Source organism: Poeciliopsis prolifica, unplaced genomic scaffold, assembly GCF_027474105.1.
Source record: "Poeciliopsis prolifica strain line A6 unplaced genomic scaffold, Auburn_PproV2 SCAFFOLD048, whole genome shotgun sequence".
Classification (NCBI taxonomy): Eukaryota; Metazoa; Chordata; class Actinopteri; order Cyprinodontiformes; family Poeciliidae; genus Poeciliopsis; species Poeciliopsis prolifica.
Window position 1 is genome coordinate 2,884,707 of NW_026562423.1, and position 24,178 is coordinate 2,908,884.

General features: G+C 42.0%; 1 protein-coding gene across 3 annotated transcripts in view; it reads right to left on the reverse strand.

The window, feature by feature from the left end:
- mprip (myosin phosphatase Rho interacting protein) overlaps nt 1–24,178 on the reverse strand; it is a 47,147-nt gene that overhangs the window by 5,706 nt on the left and 17,263 nt on the right. For 2 of the 3 annotated variants that reach the window (XM_055057644.1, XM_055057645.1), the window contains exons 4-18: nt 21,681–21,832; nt 21,519–21,603; nt 21,258–21,429; nt 20,518–20,950; nt 16,415–16,541; nt 15,298–15,402; nt 13,045–13,101; nt 12,717–12,785; nt 12,531–12,620; nt 12,240–12,349; nt 10,282–10,834; nt 9,445–9,582; nt 6,963–7,022; nt 688–835; nt 482–599 (exon numbers count right to left, since the gene is read on the reverse strand). In XM_055057644.1, coding sequence (XP_054913619.1) covers nt 482–599; nt 688–835; nt 6,963–7,022; nt 9,445–9,582; nt 10,282–10,834; nt 12,240–12,349; nt 12,531–12,620; nt 12,717–12,785; nt 13,045–13,101; nt 15,298–15,402; nt 16,415–16,541; nt 20,518–20,950; nt 21,258–21,429; nt 21,519–21,603; nt 21,681–21,832 — 2,417 coding nt within the window. The remainder of the gene's footprint in view (nt 1–481; nt 600–687; nt 836–6,962; nt 7,023–9,444; nt 9,583–10,281; nt 10,835–12,239; nt 12,350–12,530; nt 12,621–12,716; nt 12,786–13,044; nt 13,102–15,297; nt 15,403–16,414; nt 16,542–20,517; nt 20,951–21,257; nt 21,430–21,518; nt 21,604–21,680; nt 21,833–24,178) is intronic. The other variant, XM_055057646.1, reaches the window with a different exon arrangement.

A 24,178-nucleotide genomic window follows, 5' to 3' on the forward strand; every position in this document is an offset into this window, starting at 1 on the left:
AAACAATTGAATTTATTTTCAAAAGAAGAAAATAAGCCTAAAATGCAAAAGTAGCATTCATTTGGTGAATTTGAACCAGGAGAAGCTAAAACTGACACTTGATGCGTTTTGGATCAAACATATTCACAGACAAAGGTCTTTATTTTAAAAACACTTTTGTTTTGTATAGTTTTTCTTAATTACTGATCAGAATTTTTTTTTAGCAAATGAGCTTTTTCTGAGTCTGTATACTTGAGTTGCCGATTACTAAATCAACAACTGTTGTATTAGTCAATTAGTCACAATTAATCGTTTCAACCCGACAGAATATACAAGATTAAATAATCCTGCTACAGCAAAATTTAAGACCTGTGACTAAAGCATTTAAGGCCACCATTAAAGAATTTAAGACATTTCAGGGACTCGGAGAGATGAATATCAGATGTTTTAAGGATGCACATTTCTGATGAATGTAATCCCAGCTCCAGGGCAGGGGACTCACTCGTGTTGTCTGCGGATCTCCTCCATGTCGGCATTCTCGGCGTTGCTGCTGGCCTTGCGTGCCTTCTCCAGCTCCTTCTCCAGCTCCGTCCGGTGAGCGTTTTTCATTGCTTCAATAGCTTTAAACCAGCAGAAACAGGAAAAAAAAAGCTTCAGTGGCAGTTTGTGGAGATTTTTCAAGGTAGTTTTTTTCCCCCCCTCTTTTACCAGCGATTGTTGCGGCCGTTTCCTCATCCAACAGCCTCTCCTTCTCCTCCTTCAGGTTCTCCAGCTCTCTCTGGTGTTTCCTCTGGAGCTCTTCGATCACCTTCTGATGTGACTCTTCCATGGCGGCAAAGCCTCTCTCACAGGTGGCCTGCAAGAAAACAAGGCTTGCAGTGAGCAACAGGTCATCTGCAAGGGAACAGAAGATTGCTATCGGCTGAGGAGGAGGGGGGAAAAAAACATTCATCCTTTATTTTTAAACCAGTAAACAATAATAACTTTAATAATTGATCGTTAGAGCCTTGCAAACGTGTGCTTGAGGACAGAGAGGGTTAGGAGGAACGACAGGAAACACAATACGTAGAAGAAAGCCAGACGGTCAGAGGAGGGCGAATGGATGCAGAGCTGCTACTTCTTATTCCATCAAATGTGAAGGAAATCCTAACTCCAGTCAAAAAGTCTCACACTTTCTGACTGATTGGGTCTTTGGCAGAATGAGGGGCAACAACTGTGGGGCCGATAAGATATCAGCAAGGCCAAAATTACACCTCTTGTGTTTAATTTTGAAAAATACAAACAATAAGCAAACGTGAGGAATGGAGGCCTGCTGGATTTTCACAGGAGCAGCCTTCTCCCTGGGGGGACAAACCCAGGGGCTGAGGGAGAAGTGGAAAAGTCCCCCACCAACACGGAGCTAGTGTAAACTTCCTGCTCCGACATCCGACCGAGCAGCAGCTTCAGAAGGCTGTGAGCTCATTTGTTTGGTGTTTAGAGAAGACCCAGATTTATTTTAATTACATTGTCCAGTGTTATTGAAATGAATGAGGCAAAGTCATGCAAACGGCCCCTCCCCCACTACACACTACGACTACAACAAATTTACGTTTTCATACCATTTTAAAAATAAAAATGTAAAAAGTGTGCTTGAAAATTTTCATAGCCCGATAACGTTTTAAAAGTACAGAAATGAAGCATCAGCTGTGTTTGTCCAAAGCTGACTACCTGAGCAGATAGCCTGACTAATGTCCTGATAGTAGCTCTTCATACTTGTGTTACTTCATAAGGAACAGGAAGAACAAAAAGTTACAATATTATGTTCAAAACAGCAACAAATTCAGCTGTTTTCTATTGTAGATTCTTGTTCATCAAACTGAAAATGACACCGATAACACAATTGTAACTGTTGTCATCAAAATGCCACATTATTTTAGCAGCAGATGGAATAAATGGTTCTTTTCTGTTATAGATAAAAAATAAAAATAAAAAAACTAACAGTATAAAAGCAGTTGGATCATCATTTGCAATTAAAATTTTTGTCCAAATACTTTGGTAGATTTACCCAAGGCTACCATTCTAAGAGTGTCTTAGCAGTACAAGACTAGTCCTGCTGTTGAGCTGCACATCACTTCCTAGCTTAAACAAGTTTTAAACTATTTTTTTTCTAAATCAAGCACCATATTTTGGTATGAGCAATGTTAATACTATTTCAAGTGAAACTCTAAAATCCATTCCAAATTATCAGCTTTGCGAGTTTAAAAAAAAAAGAAAGAAAAAAAAGGCTAAGCTAACGTAGGAAAGGAGATGGATTTACTAGTTTTTTCAGTATATAATTTGAGAGCATTCAACTTTAAACTACCCCAAAAACTTGTCTGCGTTTTTCTTGCCCGTATTGTTTGCCAACTAAAACTTTAGCAGCGCTAACCCTAAAGCACTAATCATGAACATTTGTTCTGCTAACGCTAAAGCACTAGCTTCTGGTACTTGGTGGAAGCTAATGCTAAAAGGCTAACTTTGATTCAAATTATATCTGCCCCCAGAAGACTACGACCCTCGAGCACAAATTTAATTTTGACAACATCATTTACATGTTCCATGATTGCCTTTTATGTTTGTACCCTGTCTTGAACAGTCCACATTTTATTTTTTCCCTGTACATTTTTTTGTTGAAATTTCGAAAAGAAAAGTCCAAGAGAAGAGAGAAAACATAACTACTGGGTAAACAGTCTTGACCCACTTCACAAACAAAAGAATTAAAACAGTCAATGAGCAAAACTTCAACTCAGATGTCAAACTTTAACAGAACTTTACAAATCAGTAAATTATTAGCACTTTAGAATTAATCAGTTTTACTGTGAGCTAAATTAGTTTTGACGTTTTAAAAGTTAGCAAAAGTGCTAAGTCGCTAAGCAAAAAGTGAGCTCCGCCATGTCGCCACCACTGGGTGATTAAAAAAATGTCTCACCAAGTTCAGCACATCCTCAACAGCCGATAGGGATTTGAAGGGTGTTTTTGTTATGAAATGCAAAATATGACCAAAGTTTGCTAACATGAACCACCCAGTCCTCCGCTTCGATTTTTGTGAAAAAAGAAAAAACTGGGAAACGTGTATGTGAGTGAGGCCATTAAAATAAATCAGTGACCCTCCAGTCAGAGGTCTAGACTTTCTGTTGTGAAATGGTTTGTGAGATGCTATCTTTGGGGTAAAAAGTGACTTAAATAAATTTTTTTGCTCCATGTGCAAACCTTATTAAAACCATATCAGTTTTGCACAATAATTGAAAAAGTAATTTAAAGAAATAATAATTAATGGAGTACAGTGACCCTCTAATGTAACATAAAAAGTACTGGCACCTTTCATTTCTACGCAGAAGTCGGAACTTCTAAGTTGATAAAAATGAAACTGGGCACTCTTAAAACTCCAACTTAGAAAGTCGAGCATTCACTAATTAATCCTGACCTAAAAATCTGTTTGGCAGCCAGATAAGCTTGAAAATATCCCCAATAAACAGTTGTCAGACAGTGCACTGTTTGTACTTTTGAGAGATTATATCTCTTTAAATCAGTAGTATACATAGAAATATACAATGGCTCATGCCACCAAGAATGGCAGCATGAGCCATTCTTAGTGGTTCATGCTGCTAACAGTAACCCAAACTTATCAATAAGCAGAAGAACTGAGCTTGTTTTTGACTTGCAATCTCGACAAAACAGATTGGGTGTGACCAAGTTCCGACTTTAGAGTCAAATGAAATTCTCAAGTTGATTGGCAAAATAATCAGTCAACTTTCTAGCTGTCTCCATGGCTCCAATGGTTTCTAATATTTAGACCAATTCATTTTTTAACGAGGGAGAAAACAGTCCTATCAGAACATTGTACATTGTCCATAAATTGGACAATAATTATGAGAAATGAGCTGAATATTTTAAAAGAATGAATAAAGACAGCTTTGAATGCACCAGAAAGAGCTAGCAAGTAGACCGAGTTAAGATTACTTTGTCAAATACTTGAAACAGTATCTTTGTCACTGAGCAAAAGCGGCACATCAAGTTAGACTGTTAGTATGGAAAAGCAGAAGGATTCAACAACTGAACACAAATATGTCATCACAGCCAATATTCATCTAAAATAAAAACAAAATTATTTAAACTGTTTGCAACTTTGTAAGTTTAAAAGAGCAACTTTGGATTGTGGAAACATAAAAAATAAAACTCATGCAAAAAGATAAATGTGGGCTCATGTGCATAATTTTGTTGTTGCTTTTGGTTGCTAGACTATCAGCTACTGGTAGCTTTGCAGCTAAGGCTGAAGTCACATGAACCCTACGGTAGATTAGTTTTCATGCAACACAGAGGAAACGTGGTTTACGGCACAAAGAGCCAAAGAACAGTGATCGGGGTTAGGGAAGGGAGTTAGGCTGGGGAAGGAATGGGATCTGGGAATGCCACAAAGAAAAACAAGGCATCACAGATGGGAGGACGGCAAGGACAAGGAGCGCTTCCACCTTAAGGTTTTCCAGGTCTCTCTCGTATTTCAGCCGCAGGGTGTTTGTGTCACCCTGCTCGTCCCGTCGCCTCATCTCTTCGGCCATGACTGAAACTTGGCTCATCAGCTCCTGGATGCGTTCCCGCAGGGTTGACGTTTGGGCCCAGGCTTCCTGCGACGGTGCGTGCTCGTCAGTTTCATTCTTCTCTCGGCTTGCTGGGCTCAGCATGCTCCTCAGCTCTTCCATTTCCCGTTCGAACCTGTCGAGGAGTCTCCTCTTTTCATCCTCATGCTTGTTTTTCAGGTTCTCCATGAAGTTTGTCAAGGAGTCCATCTCTTTTATATTTTCCTCTGAATGAAGGCGGATCGTTTCATTGGCTTTTTCAACTTCCTGCCTTAGTTTTTCCAGCTCCTTCTCGTAGTTGTTTTTGATATCTCGTAACTCCTTCCTGTGCCTCGCCACCAAGTCCTGAAGCTCTATGGCTTTAGCCACAGAATCTATGGGCTCTCCTTCAATTTGGATCAAAGTTTGTGGTGCTTCTGAAAGTTTCAGAGAGGCCAGAGAAAGTTGATTCTGAAGATCTTCCAGTTTGGACTGGAGATCACTAGCAGTTTCTTTCAGCTTAGGGCAATTTGGACAATTCAAGCTCCCCGTCTGCACTACAGTCTGATTCTGTTCACTTTCTATTTCATGCTGTGCTTTCAGCCTAACAATCAAATATGACAGGCAAGCTTCCTTGAGAGAATCTAAAAGATATCTAGAAGACTCTGTCTGTCCAAGACCAAAGCTTATGAGACCAAAAGAAAGAAGTTTCTGGTCTTTGTTCTGTTCCAGACTAGAAGCAGCCTGCTTCAAATCACAGGACCTTCTCTCCAAAGTTTCTCTTAACTGTCTAAGAATCATAGCGTATGTTTCATCATCAAGCCAGCTGTACATTTTTGTGAAATCCATTGGTATTTCAGTCTCTGCTTTCCCCAGCAGCTCGAGGCTTTTCTCTGCTTTTATCTGCTGGAGCAGCTCAGACTCGCTAATCAGTTCTTCAGATTCCAACTTGGTATTGCTCAACACTTGGCTCCAGAACTCCCACTCCAGCACTGACCTCATCTCCTTTCCACCGATGCAAAGAGGTTCTTCCTTACAAGAACCAAATAAACTGCTTCTTAAAAGACCAAGCATCTTTTCTACATCAGTATCTACCTTTGCTAACATCTCTATGACTTTATCTAATGCCTCAAACCTCATCTTCAGTTCGGTTATCACTTGCTTGAATAGTCCATCGACCTGCTCGTCTTCTGCATTTTCACTCTCACCAACATTCTCTCCAGCTCGACGAATCATTTCTAATTTCTCTTGCAGCATCCTCGCCTCATTTTCTGCTACTTCTACATTCTCTCTGCTAGCTTGCTCAATTTCCTGATTTAGTGCAACTAGTTCATTGTTTCGGGCTTCCAACTCTATGCAGCGCTGCTCCGTATTCCGGAGACTTCTCTCGGCCTCAAGCACCTTAGCTTCAGAAGACTCAAGTAGGTCTCTGAGATGTTCCTCTTCTGGCTGTAATTCCTCATGCTCATAGTCTGCCTGGAAGCCCAGGCCTCTTAGTGTGGCCTCTTTCAGCTGGAGCTTCTTCTCTGTGTCTTTAAGAGTGTTTCCTAGTTCCTCCAAGGTAACTAACGCCTCATGGAGCCTCAAAGACTTCTCGTTAAGCTCTCTTTCGTAATACTCGCGGTCTATAGCGCTAGCTTGATTTTCAGCCAGTTCGGCCTTCAGTCTTTTCAGCTCCTCTACGACTAGATGATGTTGTTTCCCACCCTGCTGGCTCACAAGCTCAGCTTTTAGTCGGTCTATTTCTCTATCGGCTTCAGTTAGCTGGTTTATTATCTCTTGACACCGTTGTTTTAAGGCGCCGTTTTCCCCTGTTAGAAGTTCGACCCTCTGAGAGAGTGAAGCAATCGTCACATCACTCGTCTCTGAATGGTGGTCTAGTTTGGACAAAGAACCGTAGGGGCCTTTGAGGTTTTCAAAATTGTGCTTCTGAACTTTCCCCATCATATCCTCCATGGTTAAAAGACGCTCTTCGTATTCTCGTATGCTCTCTCCTGTTCTGGCCAAACTCTTCTTAAAAGTCTCGTTTTCAATCTCCTGTTGGCACTGCCACGCCTCCAGGAGCGTCTGAAGTTCATGTTTTCCTCCGGTACTTTGAGCAAAGCTGTGGAGTTTCAACACTCGTCCGAGCGCCTTCAGAGTCAGAGGTTCATCGGTCAGGAGATCTTCGAGTTCCTGAATCGCATCTGAACTGTCCTCGAGCAAGAAACTAACTCGTTTTTGGATGAGCTCAGTGGCAGCGCCTTCTGGCATTGGTGGCGCTGGATCAGAAAAGTTAGGCTCTGTGATGGAGGAGTGAGACAGCGAAAGGCCAAGCTGTGCCTGCATGTTGCGCTTTTTCAACTCTTGCAGCTTCAGGAGTTCTTTGGTCTCCTGGTACTTCTTTGTTAAACTCTGTGCTTGGGAACTAACCGGTTCGGGCCTCTTCGTCTGGGGTGTCACATCAGCCTCCAGACCCAAAGGGTGCTCCAGCTTGGAAAAGGGGACCAGACAGTTGGTTAACACACAGCAGGGGAGACAAAAAGCTTGCTAATAATTCTCAGCGTTATGTCTACCAATCATTTTGCTGTCACTTCAAAAACAAATGTTATATTCCAATTTCCACATATTCATACCAAATAAAAAGAAATGCCATTCTAATTCAACTTTCCTTTCAAATTAATTGTACAAACAAAATGCGAAATGGAAGGAAAATAAATGTCTGCGGTTAGTTAATCAAAACAAAGCATGCATGTTAAACAGTTATTTGTTACTTCATGTTGTAAGTAATGCAGTATTAGTTCCAGCTAGAAGGTTTACTCAAGAGCAGAGGGCATACAAGGTCCTTTTGAGGCATATTCCTAAAACCGGTGAAATCCTTTTCTGACGAGGCAGCAAAATGGATCATCCAGCTATATGTTCATTCTTCTAGCGTATTTTACAATAGAGTGCAAACACAAAAATAACACAAAGGTGGCATTGAGGCTTCAGTCTTAAATATAGTAGAATCATTTAAAACAGTCCAAAATCATCTATACAACAAACAGAAATCCAATATGAGACATTTACCTTAATGTATGATGTATCTTAACAGAAAAAATATTAACACAACAGAAAGATGATCTATGCAGAAATTAATGGAAGATATAAATCTGACATCCATGCCAAGTATTAGAAGATGTTATTTTCCGTCTGAATCAACATGTCAATGATATTTACAAAGGATATTTCACTCTAAGTTGCTTGAAGTCTGTACCACTAAACAGAATGAACACTCAAGTACACAGCAGCATTTTAAACAAATATATCTGAAATATAGATGATAAAAAGAAAAAAGGTAAAAAAAAAAAAAAAAAGGTGCTGAAGTCAATATGACTATACATGTGCAGTCACCACTTTATCAGGACAAAATCGAGAAAAACAGAAGTAATAAAAGGGAGGAAAGCTTGCATCCTTAAAACAAAGGGCAACATTTTCTTTTAGTTTGAGGTTTTTTGTTGCTGTTTTCAAATTGAGATCCACCGATACATTGGCTGGTGACTGGAATTGGCCAGTTTTCCACTAGACTGCTTCCTACCTACCTGCTAACAGCGTCCTAATGACGCACTTCGGTGGAGAAGTTCATGCTGACGGAAAAAGGCTCAGAGATTCTTAATAATTAAATGAAAGGAAGCGCAGAAAAAGGAAACTGCCTTCTATAAAAAAAAGGCCACATCAGCTTCAAACTGAGGTTCCTACTTCAGATCACTCGTTTTGCTTCTTCACCGTTTCTCACTTTAGATCTTGTTGCCTGACTTTTCGTGTTGCGTCATGTAGTAATTTGCAGCCGCTTTAGGAATGTCTTACTGAATTGACAAAGAAGTGAGCTGACTTGGAGCTAAGTTTAGCAGGAAGGGTGAACGTAGGCCTTAAATTAAAAAAAATACTTTGTTTATCCCAAAGGGAAATTAAATGTTGTCATAACTCATATCATCCAAGTATCTTCAAACAGTGGAGGATGATGATGTTTTTGGGGGGACAGATCTTCGGTACCGGTCAGTTTCTCAACAACTCTAAGTAGGGCTCTGACTGAAGACAATGCTGCCGTATCATGATCCCATGTCATGACATGCTAACAGCGCAGTATCCAGACACCAATGACGATGCCTTACGGATGACATCATCAGTTGCTGCTAATCCCCCTCATTTGCTTTTGCCGCTCCTCATTATATGTTTGTTAAACTTTCATCTGTGCTGAAACATGCCAGATTTGGAAACAATGGCAGCGGTTTTAAAGGTTAAAGTTTAAGATCTGCTAAAAATACAGATGGTGACTACTGTTTTAGTTACTATATCAGGGATAATTGTGTTAACTTCTAATAGACGAGGCTATCGAGACTAACTCTTTCAAAAGAGTTCACAAATTTGTTTGTAGTTTTTGCCTCCATAGGGAAACTTAAAAACTGCTGGTTGTTCACACCTACGTGTACGAATCTGAAAGCTCTAGAAACCTGTGAAAACAATTCAGGAAAGTTCATCGTCCCTGTGCTTCACGTTAGAGTGAAATAATCCTCTGCAAGACACATTAGCAACTAGCACGCTATGGTCTTTGGGTCCATACTCGATGCATTTCCGAAATGAGTAGAATGAGTTTAAAACAACCAGGACAGACAGAACGCAGAGAGCAGGTAATTAACTAGTAGAAAGCCGGCATAGAAACAGGATTTTACTGTTTGACACATGCAATGAACTCATGCAAGGCCTCATACCAGGAGAATCTGCAGTTTTAATGTCAGTTTGTTTGGTTTTATTACATTAACACGACATGCAAAGAATGTTATAATATGAAATGGAAGTTACTGAACTCTTGAACCTGCCGCTGCGGCAGAGCTAACTAAATATGATGACGCCGCGTAGCGCAGTGCCGCTAACTCACCGGGGAGATGTAACCAGAGCGGATGTCCTGCTCTCGCTCCAGAGCGATTCTCAGCTGGAGCTCCAGCTCCTGCTTGTGCTTGTTTGAGTCAAGTAGCTGCTGGTGACAGCTCTCCAACTGGGCCTTCAGGTCCTCTATCTGCGCCAGCAGGAGAGAGTAAAAAACAGATGCGCTGGTTATTCGGTTAGTCATAGGATTAGCTAGACTTCAGTTGCACATCCTCAGCTCTTCTTTTGTTGTGGAAATTACATGATGACCTAACAGGACTGGGTGGTATACCAACTTTAATCTATTTTAAAATTGGCTATAAAACCACACAATGCACGGCCCCACCCCGACTTTCCTCTGTTTTTGTCATAACTGAGGCTGAGCTTCAGACTTGTTTACAGCTTTTTCTTGTTGCCAGCTTTACTACTTTGTCCATGTTCTTAAGCGGCTGAAGCCATTAAATGAATGTGGAAGCATGTCAGACAAAGTTGTTCCTGAGTGTAATCAAAACAGTCAAAACCAGAAGACTTGCTGTGTCATCTAATGTTTAACTTGCACACCAAAGCCTCCATTCGACTTGAACTAAGACATTTAAGCTCTTTTAAAATGTGCAAAAATAATTGGAACGTTATCTCAGTTCTTCATTGGTGCCCATTTTTTTATGCCCAAGAAACCCAAAACTCAAACAGAGATGGCTGCTGAAGGAAGTTTCATAAAGACAAATATTGTCAAGCTTTTGTTACACATTTTGTCATTTTGCAAACGGAAACTTCAAAGATGATCTCTAGCTGCTAATTTGGTGACTTTTGAATTGGAGTGGTTGGGTAGTTGCTATCCAGGTAAACGTACCCCCTGCTTGTGACTGTCCAGTAGTTTCTCCAGCTCTGTGGTCTCCCCGGTCTGGATCGAGGTGGGCAGTGGGACCCTCCGCTCCTCTCGGATGGGCGTCTTCTCCACCTGTCGCCAGTGCTCCTCGATCACCTCCTCCACCCGCTGCTGATTCTCCAAACAGGTGGCGCTGACCGAGTCCGTGTGCATCACTCCGTCCCCGCCCTCACAATCTATCCTCCCTCCGTCTGAGGCAGACGCGTGCTCGGGGCTGGCGGCGCTCTCGTATCTCTTCCTCCTCTCCTCTCTCCGCCTGCTGCGATCCGGGTCGGCCTGGAGGTTCTCGGCCTCCTGTGCCCGCTGCTGAGCCAGCGCCTGCGCGATGGGCCTAAACTCTGCCCAGTCGAATGTCTTCGAGCGGCCCTCTCGCCTCCGCTCTCGTGCTCGGCTTTTGACGGCACCCGGAGCGGATTCTCTCTCCACAGAGGACGCCTCAGAGGAGGGCGAGTCCTGAGCTACGTCTGGTCTGACGAGACCCTCCAACGCCGAGAAGGAGCCGTGATCTTCTGTTGAGCTGAAAAGCAGAGAAATGAAATGTTAGCCCCACAGTGCTAACATGGATTCAGGCTACCACCTCTGGTACAAATGCAGATGACTAACTCAAGCTAAGGAGTTATTTTCTCTTTTAAACCAGCAAAACAGATATGGTGAGGACTTCCTGCTTCTTGTTACATAGAGAGTGCAGGTTCAAGCAGCATCATTTCTAATCAATATTGACTTTTTGATTTCAAGTTCTTCTAAAGCTTTGCAGTTTAGTAGGATACACTCTTACTAATTCACTAATTACGAAGTTACTTTTTCGCTTAGCGCTTTTGCTAACTTTGAAAGTGTTTAGCACACACAGCTTCACCTAAATACATTTTTCTGGGAAAATTCTGAAGCACCAATTTACTTTGTTCCTAAAATTTTGGTCATGGACTATTTAAATAGCTCGATGTTTACATCAGTGCTCTTATTTTGAAGTGGCTGAAGAACGTTTACGCTGCAGTTCCGTTTCCTCTCTTCCTGTTCTCCACCCATTATGAATGTGGCACATGACATTTATTTTGTACCCAGAACGCATCGCTGTAGTTCTACAGTCAGACCAAAGCCCTACTGTCTGCAATTTGGAAAATTTATTAAAACTCAAAGACTATAAAACTGAAACCTTGAGTAAAATGTCTGTTCATCACTTCCTGAAGTGCAACCATACATGCCTTGTCCATTGTAGGCATGCAACAAGAAATATGACCCTTTTAAGGGCGATATGTGTCATGTCATGGTGGGCATCAACATGGTTGAATTTAGTGCTTTTTGCATTAGCGTTCACTAAAAACCGTGATAGCTTTTTAACATTAGCAAAACTGATGTTCATGATTAGTGGTTTAAGGCTGCCCACCTCTAATACTGGGTTTATTTGACCTCGATTTCCCAGTGTTTGATTGGTTTAGGAAGTTTGACCTCAAATCTGAGAATGATGCAATTTCATTATTGTGGTTGAGTCGGCCAACCAGTAACTCTTCCTAGTTGTTGTAGCTGATAATAGCGCGATAATGTACACACCAACAAAAATAATGGAATACAAAACGTCTAAAAAGGAGTTTATATCTGCAGCATTCACTTCGTTGTACAGACATGTCAGCCATATTTGATACAAAAAAGAGGCTGCTAATTCCCATCTCCAGTGTGTGATAATCAGGAGCTCCAAACATTTTCTGGCCTTATATCTGCATGTTTTTCTTCAACAATGAACTTCTTAGAATAACATTTCAAACATCGCAGAATGAAATATAATGAATCACAGACAAAGGTGAAAAAGGAGAAAACGCAGCAACTTTGTATGTGTCCACAGCTTTTAGGACCAGGTTTTTGCTGTCCAGCTGATTTTGGGGAAGCCAGACAGGACCTTTACTCAGAAATATACCCAAGCTGGTACTGACCTGGCCACATCCGGGGCGGTGGAAGGTCTCACGTTCTTCATGACTGCCTGGATCCAGTTCCTGCGTATTCCTCCCGTCATGGCCGACAGAGTGTGAACTCCTTCCTGGGTCTGAACACGGATCAACCACAGGATCAGCAGAAATCCACAAACATTCAGGTAGTTTGTTCTGCTTTAAGCAGCTTAGTGGTCTGTGATGCAGAGTTTGTAAAAACTTGAGATATCTTTAGCTCTGTTATTGATTGTTCTTTTGTGGAAATCACAAAAGAACAAAGCCTTCAAAGAGTCTTACATGAATTTGAAAGCCGTAGTTGCGCTGAGCCTGGTACTCAGTTACACTGTAACAGGTGGACAGGTCAATTTCACCGTCCAAGTCAGAGGCCTGACGGGAGAAAATAAAAAGATTTACAAACCAATATAACAAAAAGAGAGCAAAACAAATAAGAAAGTAGTGACAGCATGAATCAAATGAGCTCACCTCCTCTGCAATAGAGTCTTTGTAGTATCTCAGGCTGTGATCCGTCAAGACGAACCAGTATTTCTTCCACTAAATTAAAGAAAACAGAAATGTTTTCCCAGACAGAATTTGAAAAAGGTCACAGATACAAAACTCTGGAAAACTCCCGCAGTCAATAAAACCTGGTCGACATGGCGTCGGAGGCAACTTGCTTCTCTTTACATCATGTAGTGAAACATTTTAAAGCTGCCGCGCTCTACCCTCGTCTTTTAAGTCCACTGAAGGTGGAAGATTTTTTTATAACTCCTTTTGTTATTCATTCAGCTGAGGAGATTGTTACTTTCAGTACCTGGCCTTGCTCGTCCAGCTTCACCATCCAGCCTTTCTTGAAGTTTAGCAAATCCGGCTAAACAAGGAAACAAGCAGCACAGAGAAAATAAAATTAACAACAAAGAACATTCAATCTGACCAAAGCTTTCTGAAGGACAGAGCTAAAGCATTAATTTACTGCTACTTACCCAGTAAAATTGATTGAAACGACACAGTTCTTTCCTAAGGTATTCACACCCCCTAAACTTGAACATTTTGTCAGAATACAACCACAAAATTATACGTATTTTGTGAAGATTTCATATGATGAGCATCACAAAGCTCATACTCCATTTCAGTCAACAGCAACCTCCGAAGATGGAAGCGGCTCCTTGGACCTTCAACAATTCTACAATAAATTAGTAGAATTGGTAAATTACCAACATTAGTCAGTAAATGTTGGTAATTTACCAAGTAAATGTGTTGTTCACAGATGTTTTCCATTAACTGAGCTTGACTCAATTTGCCATTTTGTCTGCGAATCGAAACAAAAAACAGAAATTTGTGGCGTCAACATGACAAAAGAAAAAAGAAAAAATTAAAGGGGTGTGAATACTTTTACAAAGCACCATAAACGACACACAACACACTCCCAGTCTGTAGCTGTGTGGGGAAGCTGACCCCCCATCGGTGGGGCGGATTGCTGAAATGTTGCCCACTGAACAGGGACAGCTTCCGCCATGACTGTGGCTCAGTGCTCGGACCTGTAGTGGTGCGCTGCGAGTCCAAACCGTGGGAACAACAACACACACATCCATTTAACTGGTGACCACAGGAAGCAGTGCCAAGATGTGATATTGTCTTCACACACTCCTTTTTTGTTTTTTTCCCCACAAACACAGGCAGCGGAGTGAAACGGTCGCATGCATCTTTGAAAACCCCCACACATGGATTATAAAGAGCGGTGTAACCTGAAGAGGAGAGGGAACAGAATGGGTTGCGCTGCGCCCTGCAGAGGGAGGCGTGCCCAACAACAACCCCACCCTGGTACTGACACACACAGGTTAGGGGGGGAACGTCAGAATGACTCAGTTAGCTAAACATTACACTTCCTGGGTAAAAAGAAATCAGAGGTTAATACCCGCCGAGATATTTCTCAAGCTTTGATTCTCGTTTCCTAACCAGTTCTGGCCTCTCAGCCCAAACAACAACAACAACCCTGCGACCTCTCTCCGCTCTGCTGAGGCCCTGGCACTGCTGCTGACCCCGGATCCTGCAGCTTAGCAGGACACAGCAGAACAGGGGAGGCTTTGTCTCGGACAGAGTGCAGACACACGGGAACCAAGAGTCCTGCTTGCAGTTCTTAATCAGAACAAATCCAAACCTGCTCATTTATTAGTCGCTCGGCATTAAACGAAAAATAAAATCTGTTTACTGCAAGAAATGCTTGGAGACAAGCGATTTCCAGTTGTTGATAACATAATGTACTAAAAAAAAAAGTGTTGCATTAAAAAGTCCTGCATGGCCTTGAAGGACTTGAAGCGTCTTTCAGTAGAATAACAGCAGCAGGCAGCAGCTTTTTGCTGTGCCACATAACAGACAAACTGATGAAGACTGATGTACTGCAAACAAGCTCGAGAACTGGGAATCTTTTCCCAGGAAGAGATGGAAATCAACCCAGAAGCAAGAGAGAAACCAGAAGATCGGGTTATTTCAGTCTTGCGCTATTTATATAAACAGCTAAAGGTCAGGTCGAGTCAAACAAGATGTCGCTATCGAGGGTTTTGTCCCTGATACCAATCAAAGTCACTGAAGAACATCGACTGACTCAATTCTTTGCCCTAAAACATACTGTCATATGTTCAACCAGTATTAGACCAGTGGACCTGAGCCTATTCCAGACCAGTGGACTGGATGCCCTTTGCCAGGTAAAGGGCATCCAGCTGTTCAGCACAATAACAACATGTTATGTAATGTAGTTAGTTAGGGATTATTTAAAAATGTTTGGACTGGGATTATGTTGAGACAACCTAAGTACGCAACAAACAAACACCAGTGTTTATTTGTGGTCAAGCCACATAAGAGAGACATTACGTAAAACGTACCTAAACATAATCTGGCTAATAAAATGAATGAACACTGAGGGAAGTGGCTTTGAGTCCCGGCTTTCAGCGAGTCAACTTGTTTATATTGTGGGAAAGTTTAAATAATGACTAATTCACACAGCTGCAAACGGCGCAACAGAGCTAAATGAGGCTGTTTCAGAAACTCCAGAGCTGAGCGGGAGCCTCACCGTCATGACGGACTCTGTGGTCCTTCGATCCAAAGACTTGGCTCTCCTCAGAGGGGGCAGGGTGGAGGAAAAGTCCAAGCCTTCGTCATTGTCCTGCCTCTGCTCCTAAACCGCAAACAGATAACAGAGTTTGTTTCACAGTGCTGTAATTCAACAATTAATGGCAAGTAAACGGCAGCTGCGCTCCCATTCGCGATACGATTGAGCTATTTGACATTTTGAAAACTCGTCAACTTCAAAAAACAACTCTTATCTAAAAACTTTTGGTTTATGTCGCAAAACTGTAAGGAAACATTTTATTCACATCACATGAGTCACATGATCAACACGCGGATGTTGCAAGTGGTGGAAAAAATGGAAAAAAAAAAGATCACAGGAAGCGATTTGGGATGTTTTTTAATGACTTGTGTAAAACTTATTCACATATGAAACAACAGGATTGTGAAATTTTATTTGTGATGGAAACATAGCTATTGCTATGAGTCTCAAATATTTTCTTAAATATTTCTAGACTTAACTCTATTAATCAATCCACATGTGGAAGGGCCAAGCTCCACCCAGCGAGTTAAAGACCCGCCTCCAGAATGTGTTAATAGCTGCTGTCACAATCACTGCCCTCAGAGGTGCACAGAAACCAGAAACAAAATCACAGATGCATGGTGGGAGTAAAAACAACCAAGTCAGCTCATCTGGATCCCTGTGAGAACTCAAAGAATGACTTGAGTGCATTAGTCAGCAAGGGCAGCAGTCCACACAGCTTTATCTGTGTTTGTTTGTGCCGTTTTCAATGGTTTGTGACTACCAGAGCTCTGGGGCCAAGACAATCAGCATTACTGTGCTGGATCTCTGCGCTGCTCGAGTCAGCTTTCTGAGTCGGCACAGAGGTCCGGGATGGGGAAACGTAATCACCAGGGGAGATATCTAAAAAGAATGGAAACTCTTCTTTGATATCTCCCCTGCTGACCTCTGACCTGAAAGCAAAACAATGAGCGATGGAAAAGATGGAAAGTGGAAGAAAAGAGGAGAAGCTGAGTGGTAGTAGTCCTGGAAACCTTGAACCTCTCAGTTTGCATCGTAAACCTCGGCCCAGTATCGGTTCTGGTGGATCTGCCGTTACCTCTCTGAAGAGCCGCCTGCGCTCGCTGCGGCCCTGTCTCATTCGACTTCTCTCCGTCTCCTCCACTTCCATTTTCTCGGGATTCTCCAGCTCCAAGGCCTCCAGCTTCTCAATGACACCGGAGCGACTGAAAACACATGAGCACACACGCTTCGGTTAAACATAAAAACTCCAACCGGATCAGATCCAGTTTTCACACAGCTGTGAAAGACAAGAACACAGGTTCAGTTTATGGTTTATTTTCTTTGACAGCATAAAAAATACATAAATCTATCTATCAACTCCACTTGTAAGTTTTGGTGGGTAACATGGACTTAAGGTTTTATCACTATCACAATATTTTGTGGTACTATTGTTCTACATATATTTATTACTTCTGTTTCAGCATCAATCAAAGCTAACAGCTCTTGGAAAACATTCTCATTCATGACACTCTATTCATTAGCATGTAAAGAAGAGTGATTTATATCACTAAGCACCATACAGTAACTGCATTTAATCATATTTTCACATTTATTCATACACACATTGAACAAGGTGGAGAAAATATAGCAATTCGGGCAACATGGATAATGTTGATGGGTTTTATTGTGAAAACAATAAATTGAAATTCAAAATAATAAATTTATCACGTTACATGACAAATGATAGTCGATACGATAAACGCCCACACCTGCATGTTAGTAAATATTTTATTGGAAAGACAAATATGGGTTTATCGTTTTCAATATCATGACTGTAATACTCAATAATATAATGTGAAGCCTTGGTAAAAGAGTTGTTCAGTTGTTCATGTTTCAACAGTAAGGGGGCCTTGAAAGGTCAGAAACCCGACTGACCGTTGACTCACAAAGGTGTACAATGACAGGTCTGAACTACTAATATTATAGGAACTGGTCCAGATTATTCTAAAAGTCATATAAACCAAAGATCTTAACATTAAATCTATACAATCACAGTTCACCTCCAGTCGAAGGAGGAAACAAATGCGCCCGATGACGAGGCCGTGCCAGTGAGAGTAAACCTGCATGCAGAGGGATGAGATAATTGTAAATCTGTGGGTTGCAGTTTCAGCAGCCGGTTGCTCAGAACCTTGGCTGAGGTGGAGAAGTTAAACAAAACAAACCATTGTTAAGCCGCACCACAACAAATTATGTAAAAGCCCAGGTCTGTTTGTGAGTAATGAGTGCCACATACTTCCACAGTCTTTAGTAAAGCAGTAAAACAAATGCAGCACGCGTCAAAATAAAAAGACCGAAGAGAAACGAGGAACACTTCGTTCCTGGTCCCGCTTGTTTAAATAAACATGGGACTTCCGGCAGTGGAACTGATCGAAGGCTGTAAAAGGCAGATATGATAAAAAAAAGTCAAACTTCTACACTTTTAAAGTGACTTGTCTTACCGTTTACAGCTTCTACTGGCTGCTAAACGGTAAATACCATTACTGACTCCCAATATGTGATCACCATCTGGTCACACCGAAAAGGCCTCTTGGCGAAGGGCCGCGGTGCCGACCCATCTCAAAGGAACAATCAGTGCCGGGACCACGGATCTAAGAACAGCCCACTCTCACATCTGCAATCGTCCTCAATCTGCGACACAGTGCGTTTAATGTTCGGACACTCGCCCACGCGGGCCTTTTGTTCAGTGACAGCGATCTACATTACAGAGAGGAAGGCGGCTAAACCCGGTGGGAAATACTGTATAACTCTAGCCTACATGTTGCCCTTATTTGGGGGCGGGGGCCTCCAAGGCTACAGCTGTTGTCCTTAAATGGGAATAAATGAGAGGGGAACAGAGTGAGCCCACCAATTGACTTCCTTTTGTTTTTTTTGTTTTTTTGTTTTTTTTAGCATCAACCGCAAGACGGGAAAAGGAAAATCTCAACCACAATGAAGTTGATTGTGCAAGTATCTAAGAGTTCGGAAGGATGGGTTTGATTCTGACAGGAAAAATATGGGAATTTAAAATGGTAAAGTGAAGTTTTCATGTCGAATCTAGAGCTTCATGGCTTCAAGGAGACAAACCGTTTCCTTTGTCACACTGCTGTGACAAAGGAAGTGCATTTGAAAGTTTGCCGTTTTCATCTAAACTGAAAACAGCAAGCGGACCTTGCAGCACTTGGTGTGGAAAAAACAGGCTTTTAGTTTCCGACCGACCCAACATTCTTAGCTGTAATAATGTTATATCATTTAAATATTGTTCGATTCTGACAGATTTATGCACAAACGTAGCGTGAAGAACCACTAAAATCTAACATGCTGACATCCGGAAAGATGCTGACAGGTTCTGCTTTAGTTTCCACACCATTACTCTCTTTGTTTTTCAGGCTAAAATATAACAGGACAGCAGAATTTGTCTATGTTGCTTTGATGCTTTTCTTGAATTCAGGAGCATTTTCTTTATTTTTTTTGCAGTTATTTAGTGAAGAATTGTAAAAATAGTACGTAATTTCTCACAGCTTCACAAAAATGTTCCGAATTTATGTCGCTTGCGGATGCAAAAACCCAGAGAGTGGAAGTGGACTGGGGGAAGCAAACTACCAACTTTGCTGTCCGAGCGGATTCCTGCATAAAACATGGTAATAAACTCCTGACCAATAGCAGCGTACAGTGTGGCTCAAATGCAACTTGGCTCTGTTCATTTCCAATGTTTTTGCCTTTAATAAAGACGGTGTTTGTCAAATCTCTCTCTCTCTTCCATTTTTGTAGTTTGTAGTAAATATTTAAAGATATGTGTGATGTGCAGCTTTGCTTGTGAGAGTAAATCTGTCAGACAACCATTCAAAGCCACATTACCAGACATGCCACGATTAAAAAACTGTCAATTTTAAATTTAAACCTCAGGGAAGAGAAACTCCCTTCTTGTCACGCCGCCCTCTTCCTACGGGATTTGTTAGAAATGTTCTGCTCTCTGGAGTGTGGGGAACCAAGATGTAGATCACTGAACGCCCAGTGAGGAACCCGGGTGTTTATTCAGTCCGAGTGAGAAGCAGTGGAACGAAGGAAAGTGATATGGAGATCAATCTTTTAGGTCAACATGTCTTAATTTTATGAAATTCAGCCTTTTCGCTCGTCTCCCATTAAAACCACATCAAATCGTTGAGTGTGTCGGAAAACATCAAAGCCTGGTGTGTGTCTGCTGTGCATACAGACATGCCTTTATAAGGATAAGCCAGTAGCTCAAGTATTTTCAGACCGGCGTCAGCAGAACAGAGCCAAGATTCTGAGAAAGCTGTCGGCCAACCCGGTTCAACGGTTTAAACCGGAGACAGATTAGAGGCTTCACCTGACGGCACGGAGACCGGTGTCTTACGTCACCTCTGAGAATCACCCGCCTCTGAGAATCACCCGCCTGCTCGTTTAGGTCCTTCATTGATGAATTTTTCCTGCGAGGGTACAACTTTGATCAAAAAATATAGGCTTTGGAAAAACAGTGGTATCAGACGGTTTCTATTGGATACCAGTTCTGATCAAAGCCATGTTCAAAAAGTTAGAGCTGAATCAGCTCATTCAATCAGCTATTTCCAAGTCATATTGACTGAAAAGTCATTGTATAAATTAAAGGGGTAGTGTTATGTAAAATCAACTACGTTGATTCTTTCATGCATGTTTGAGAAATCCTTTAATCTCCCCTGGCAACCGTTCAGCTGTGCAAAACGTCTGGAGGGACGTAGCTCCGCCTTCCAGACACAGCTAATCCTCAACGCCTCTCAGTTCCTTCAGACTAGCCAGCAGCAATCTGCAGCCACCAATGGTAAAAACGTTAAAGTGTTAATAAAGAAGCGATGTGACGACTTCCTGGAGTCGGAGTTTCAGAAAGAGCAGGAGACAGTAGCCAATTTCAAAACGATTAATTACAAAGTCAACTTTCTTTTCAAATAAGTCATACTTTATATACACAGCCTTTTTATAAAAACTGAAGGCAACATAGTTACTTGATTGTAATATAAAATGGCAATATGTCCCTTAAAAGACAGATTAATCAAGGAAACCCGATAACCACAAAGGACTGCCAGATCACCACAAAGACATGAAAAGAATGATAAAACAGAAGTGAATAAACTATTGAAAATTTGATCTCTAAATGAAAAAGTGACGGACCTTCTCTCGGGACTGAGGACGGCCTCTCTCTCCTGCCTGTCGGGGCTCATGAATCGGCTCCTCTTCTCTGCTTTTCTGGCCTCGGCTTCCAGCCGCCGGGAGCGCAGCGCGTCGTGGTGGCCGCCCCTGTGACCCGCTGGGTGGCTGTCGGTGCTGGTGACCGTGCTGCCGCTGGCGTCCGAGTCCAGGGAGCTGACCGAGCCGCTGATGTGGGAGCCGTTTGAGAGCAGGGAGCTGCCGGAGGGGAAAGGGTCGCTGGGCGCCGGAGACTGGCAACGTGGGACGCCTCCCAAGCTGGAGCAGGAGCCCGTCGGAGAGAGGGGGCCAACGGGGGCATGCGGGACCGAGCCGTGCAGCGGCAGGCCGCTGCGGTCCACTTCGTCACCGTTCACCGACCCGGCATCAGAGCCCTGACCCATAGGCACACAGTCACCTGGTGATGAAGGAGAGCAGAGTCTGAGAAAGGCCATGGTGAAGAGTTCACAGTGCCGGCATGAGACATGTTTCAATAAACACTCAAATTTCCAAAGTCGTTTAGTCCTTTCTAAAGCATTTTAAAGTTAAAACACAAAAGTTTAGGTTTTAAATGTACTGCTGAATTGTCAAATGTTCATGTTTAAACATAAAATTTAAAAATTTATTCAAAAAGTCTCGACATAAAAAAAAAAAACATAATAAAAAAAAAAAAAAAAAGAAGCTTTGACGACATAAAATTCTAAAAATAAAAAACCCTAGCTCACCTGCAGAGGGCAGTGGCGAGCCCAACGCCTGGTCGGCGCCGGCCCAGGCCGCTGCGCTGTCAGCCTCCCGCTGGTTCAGCTCTTCCTGCCAGATGATGGAGCTCGAGTCGGGAGACTTGTCAGCTTCGGGGATTCCTGAACCGGTCACGGCTACTTTGGCTGGACCCGGCTCCTGGACGACAACAAGCGCAGGGAAAAAACCGTTTAAACCAGGAAACGGACAGTCACTCACTGACTGGTCACATCGTGTGAAAACTCTACCTGGGAGGTGGTGGCCTCTACTTTTCGTTTCTTTTTCTGGTTCTGTTTGTTAGTTCGCGGGTAGACAATCAGCTGTTCACTCCACCTACAGGAAATCAAAGCGAAGTCACCAGATGCTTCCCAGTTACCATCCTAAATGAAAAACCCAGCAGCAGACGATACCCGTTGATAATCTCTTTATTCTCCCCTCTGATGAAGTACTCCTGCTCAGGTGTGATGATGCACAGCGAGTTCTTCTGGCCCGTCTTGGGCTCTGCGTCGATGACGTCCGTGCAGAGGTTCATGTTCACCGTGCCCTGAGGCAGCGTGCTGGGCTGGAGGAGACACAGACGCCTTTAGAGCCACGTACAACAACATGGACGTCAGACGTAATGAGAGAACGAGAAGCAGATAAATGTGGGAACGATTTGAAAAGGGATGGCTCTGGTTTGTTTTCAAATGTCCATGTTTGGATGGTGGCTAGACAAGAGCCTGATTAAACACAGATATCTCTGCTATTCGATTCCAAATTGTTTCAAACTATTCGATGGGTGTGCTGTGGGGGCGTAGGGGCTAGCGCCACACACGTTTGGAGGCCTTGAGTCCTCGACGCGGCCATCAATTCCCGGACCCCACGATATTTGCTGCATGTTTTCCCCCCTTTCCTGCCAGCCTACATTAAAAGCCCACAAGAAAAAAGCCCCTGGAGGGAACAAATAACTGTTCGATGTGTTGAACAGACATCTCTCTGCAGTAGAACATGTTCAGAGAAAAATGGGGGAAAAGATTCGATAAATTTTGCTAGACAGTAAGTTGACTCAGAAATGATTGCAATAAACAATAACGAAATAGAAATGCAAGTACACCCTTTCAGAGGTAACAAAATTTGAATATCTGACGAACGTTTAACAGTGGAACTGGAAAACATTTCAAATATCCAAAATAAATGAGAGAAATAATCAAAACTACAAAGTTGTGTTTTAAATATAATCATTCAGCTTTGACTTAAAAAAAAGGGGGGAATATTGCAAAAATAAGGGGAAAAAAAGAGCAAATGAACTACTTCGTACTGGGTGTCAAATGTTTGTAGCATTTTTCAAAATGCCGGCTTTTCAACAATATTAAAGAGGAAAATTTATCTAACAATAATTCTCATTCTAATTAATAAAGTGATTAATTGATTAATTGATAAAAAAGCTGTTCTGAGTGTGAGAAGCATCAAAGCATCTACAGATTAAAACGTTCAGCATCTGCTCAGATTCTCGCTGCTCTCTTATCAGTCTGATGTTAGACAGGTGCTGCTTCCAGCTCCTTTTAAGGCCACAGAGCAAAGATTCAGCCTTATTAAGATCGGAGCGCAAATCCCCAAGAGCTGCCAAATAAGGAAATCACAAAACGTCACGGTAAAGAGTGTTCAGACGCTGTGGAAGAATTTCCACTATCGGAAAAGAATCCAGAGCGCGACCCAAATCAGAAAAACGAAAAAAAAAAAAAAAAATTTAAAAGAAACTGGTGCAGCTTCTGACATCCAGAGACTAATCAAGGATAAAACAATCACACATTTAGTACAAGCTGGTGCTGATTTATGAGGATAAATAAGAGACAATTGGTGTTCTTTGTGGCTCCTTGCAGAACATAAAGAGCTACTTTAAACTGGCCCTTTATGGAAAAACAACAGCTAAATTTATTAGCTTAAAGTTTAGACCAATCACAGGTGTGATGGATGTATTTCACACCTAATTTGAGCCATTTCCAGTTTCTCCTTAAGAACCAGAGTTTAAAATATCTAATGTTCTTCGCTGAGGTGACGTCACACTGTGTGCTGTGAAGGAAAGGTTGATGTAAAAACTGTGACTGTGTGTACTTGTATATAATACACTTCTACTGCGCTATGCCAGTTAAGTTTTGAAGTATGAATCAAGTTTGGGTTAAGGTTAAGAACAGACAAGTAATCAGGCACAATGACAAATTTTGCCGGACGATGAATTGTCTGCGATAAACGATAGTGTTGTCATTTTCAACTTATTTATTAATAAGTAATAATAATAACACCTTAATAACGCAAATATACATTACCCACACAAAGATTAATAATAAATAAATAAGAACATTCAAAACCAGAGCTGAAAAACATTTGAAACATCCAAAACACACTATGAAGTATGAAATCAAAATTGCATTTTCCCAAAATAATAATCACTCCGTTTAGACGGGGAAAGCAGGAAAAAGTGGCAGGTAGTGCAAACTGCAAACTTGCTTCTTCATACTGGATGTCAAATGTTTCCAGTGTCTCTAAATGAAAATAAATAAAAAGTTGTGATTTGAACCATCTGCTGGTTTTTTCCTTCTTCAACCTATGAAGGAAAATTGTGATTATTGTAGCAGCAGTAGTGTCTCTGCTCAAGGTAGTATTGTACATATCCTTGCTTAATCCTGACGGTAAACTGATCTCCAAAAGTTTGCCATCTGCAGCAAGGCCTCAAATTAAAATATTTCAAGGATTTCCTGTATTTAATGGAGACAAGTTGGATGCAGCAAGCGCCGGGCTTCAGAAATGTCAACCGCCTGAGACGAAGCAGACTTTGCAATTTTGGTTGTTGTTGTGAGGTGGAGCCTGAATTCCTGCAATCCATCTGATCCCGGCTGACTGTCAGTTCAGGAGAAAATCGTTGCTTGGAAGC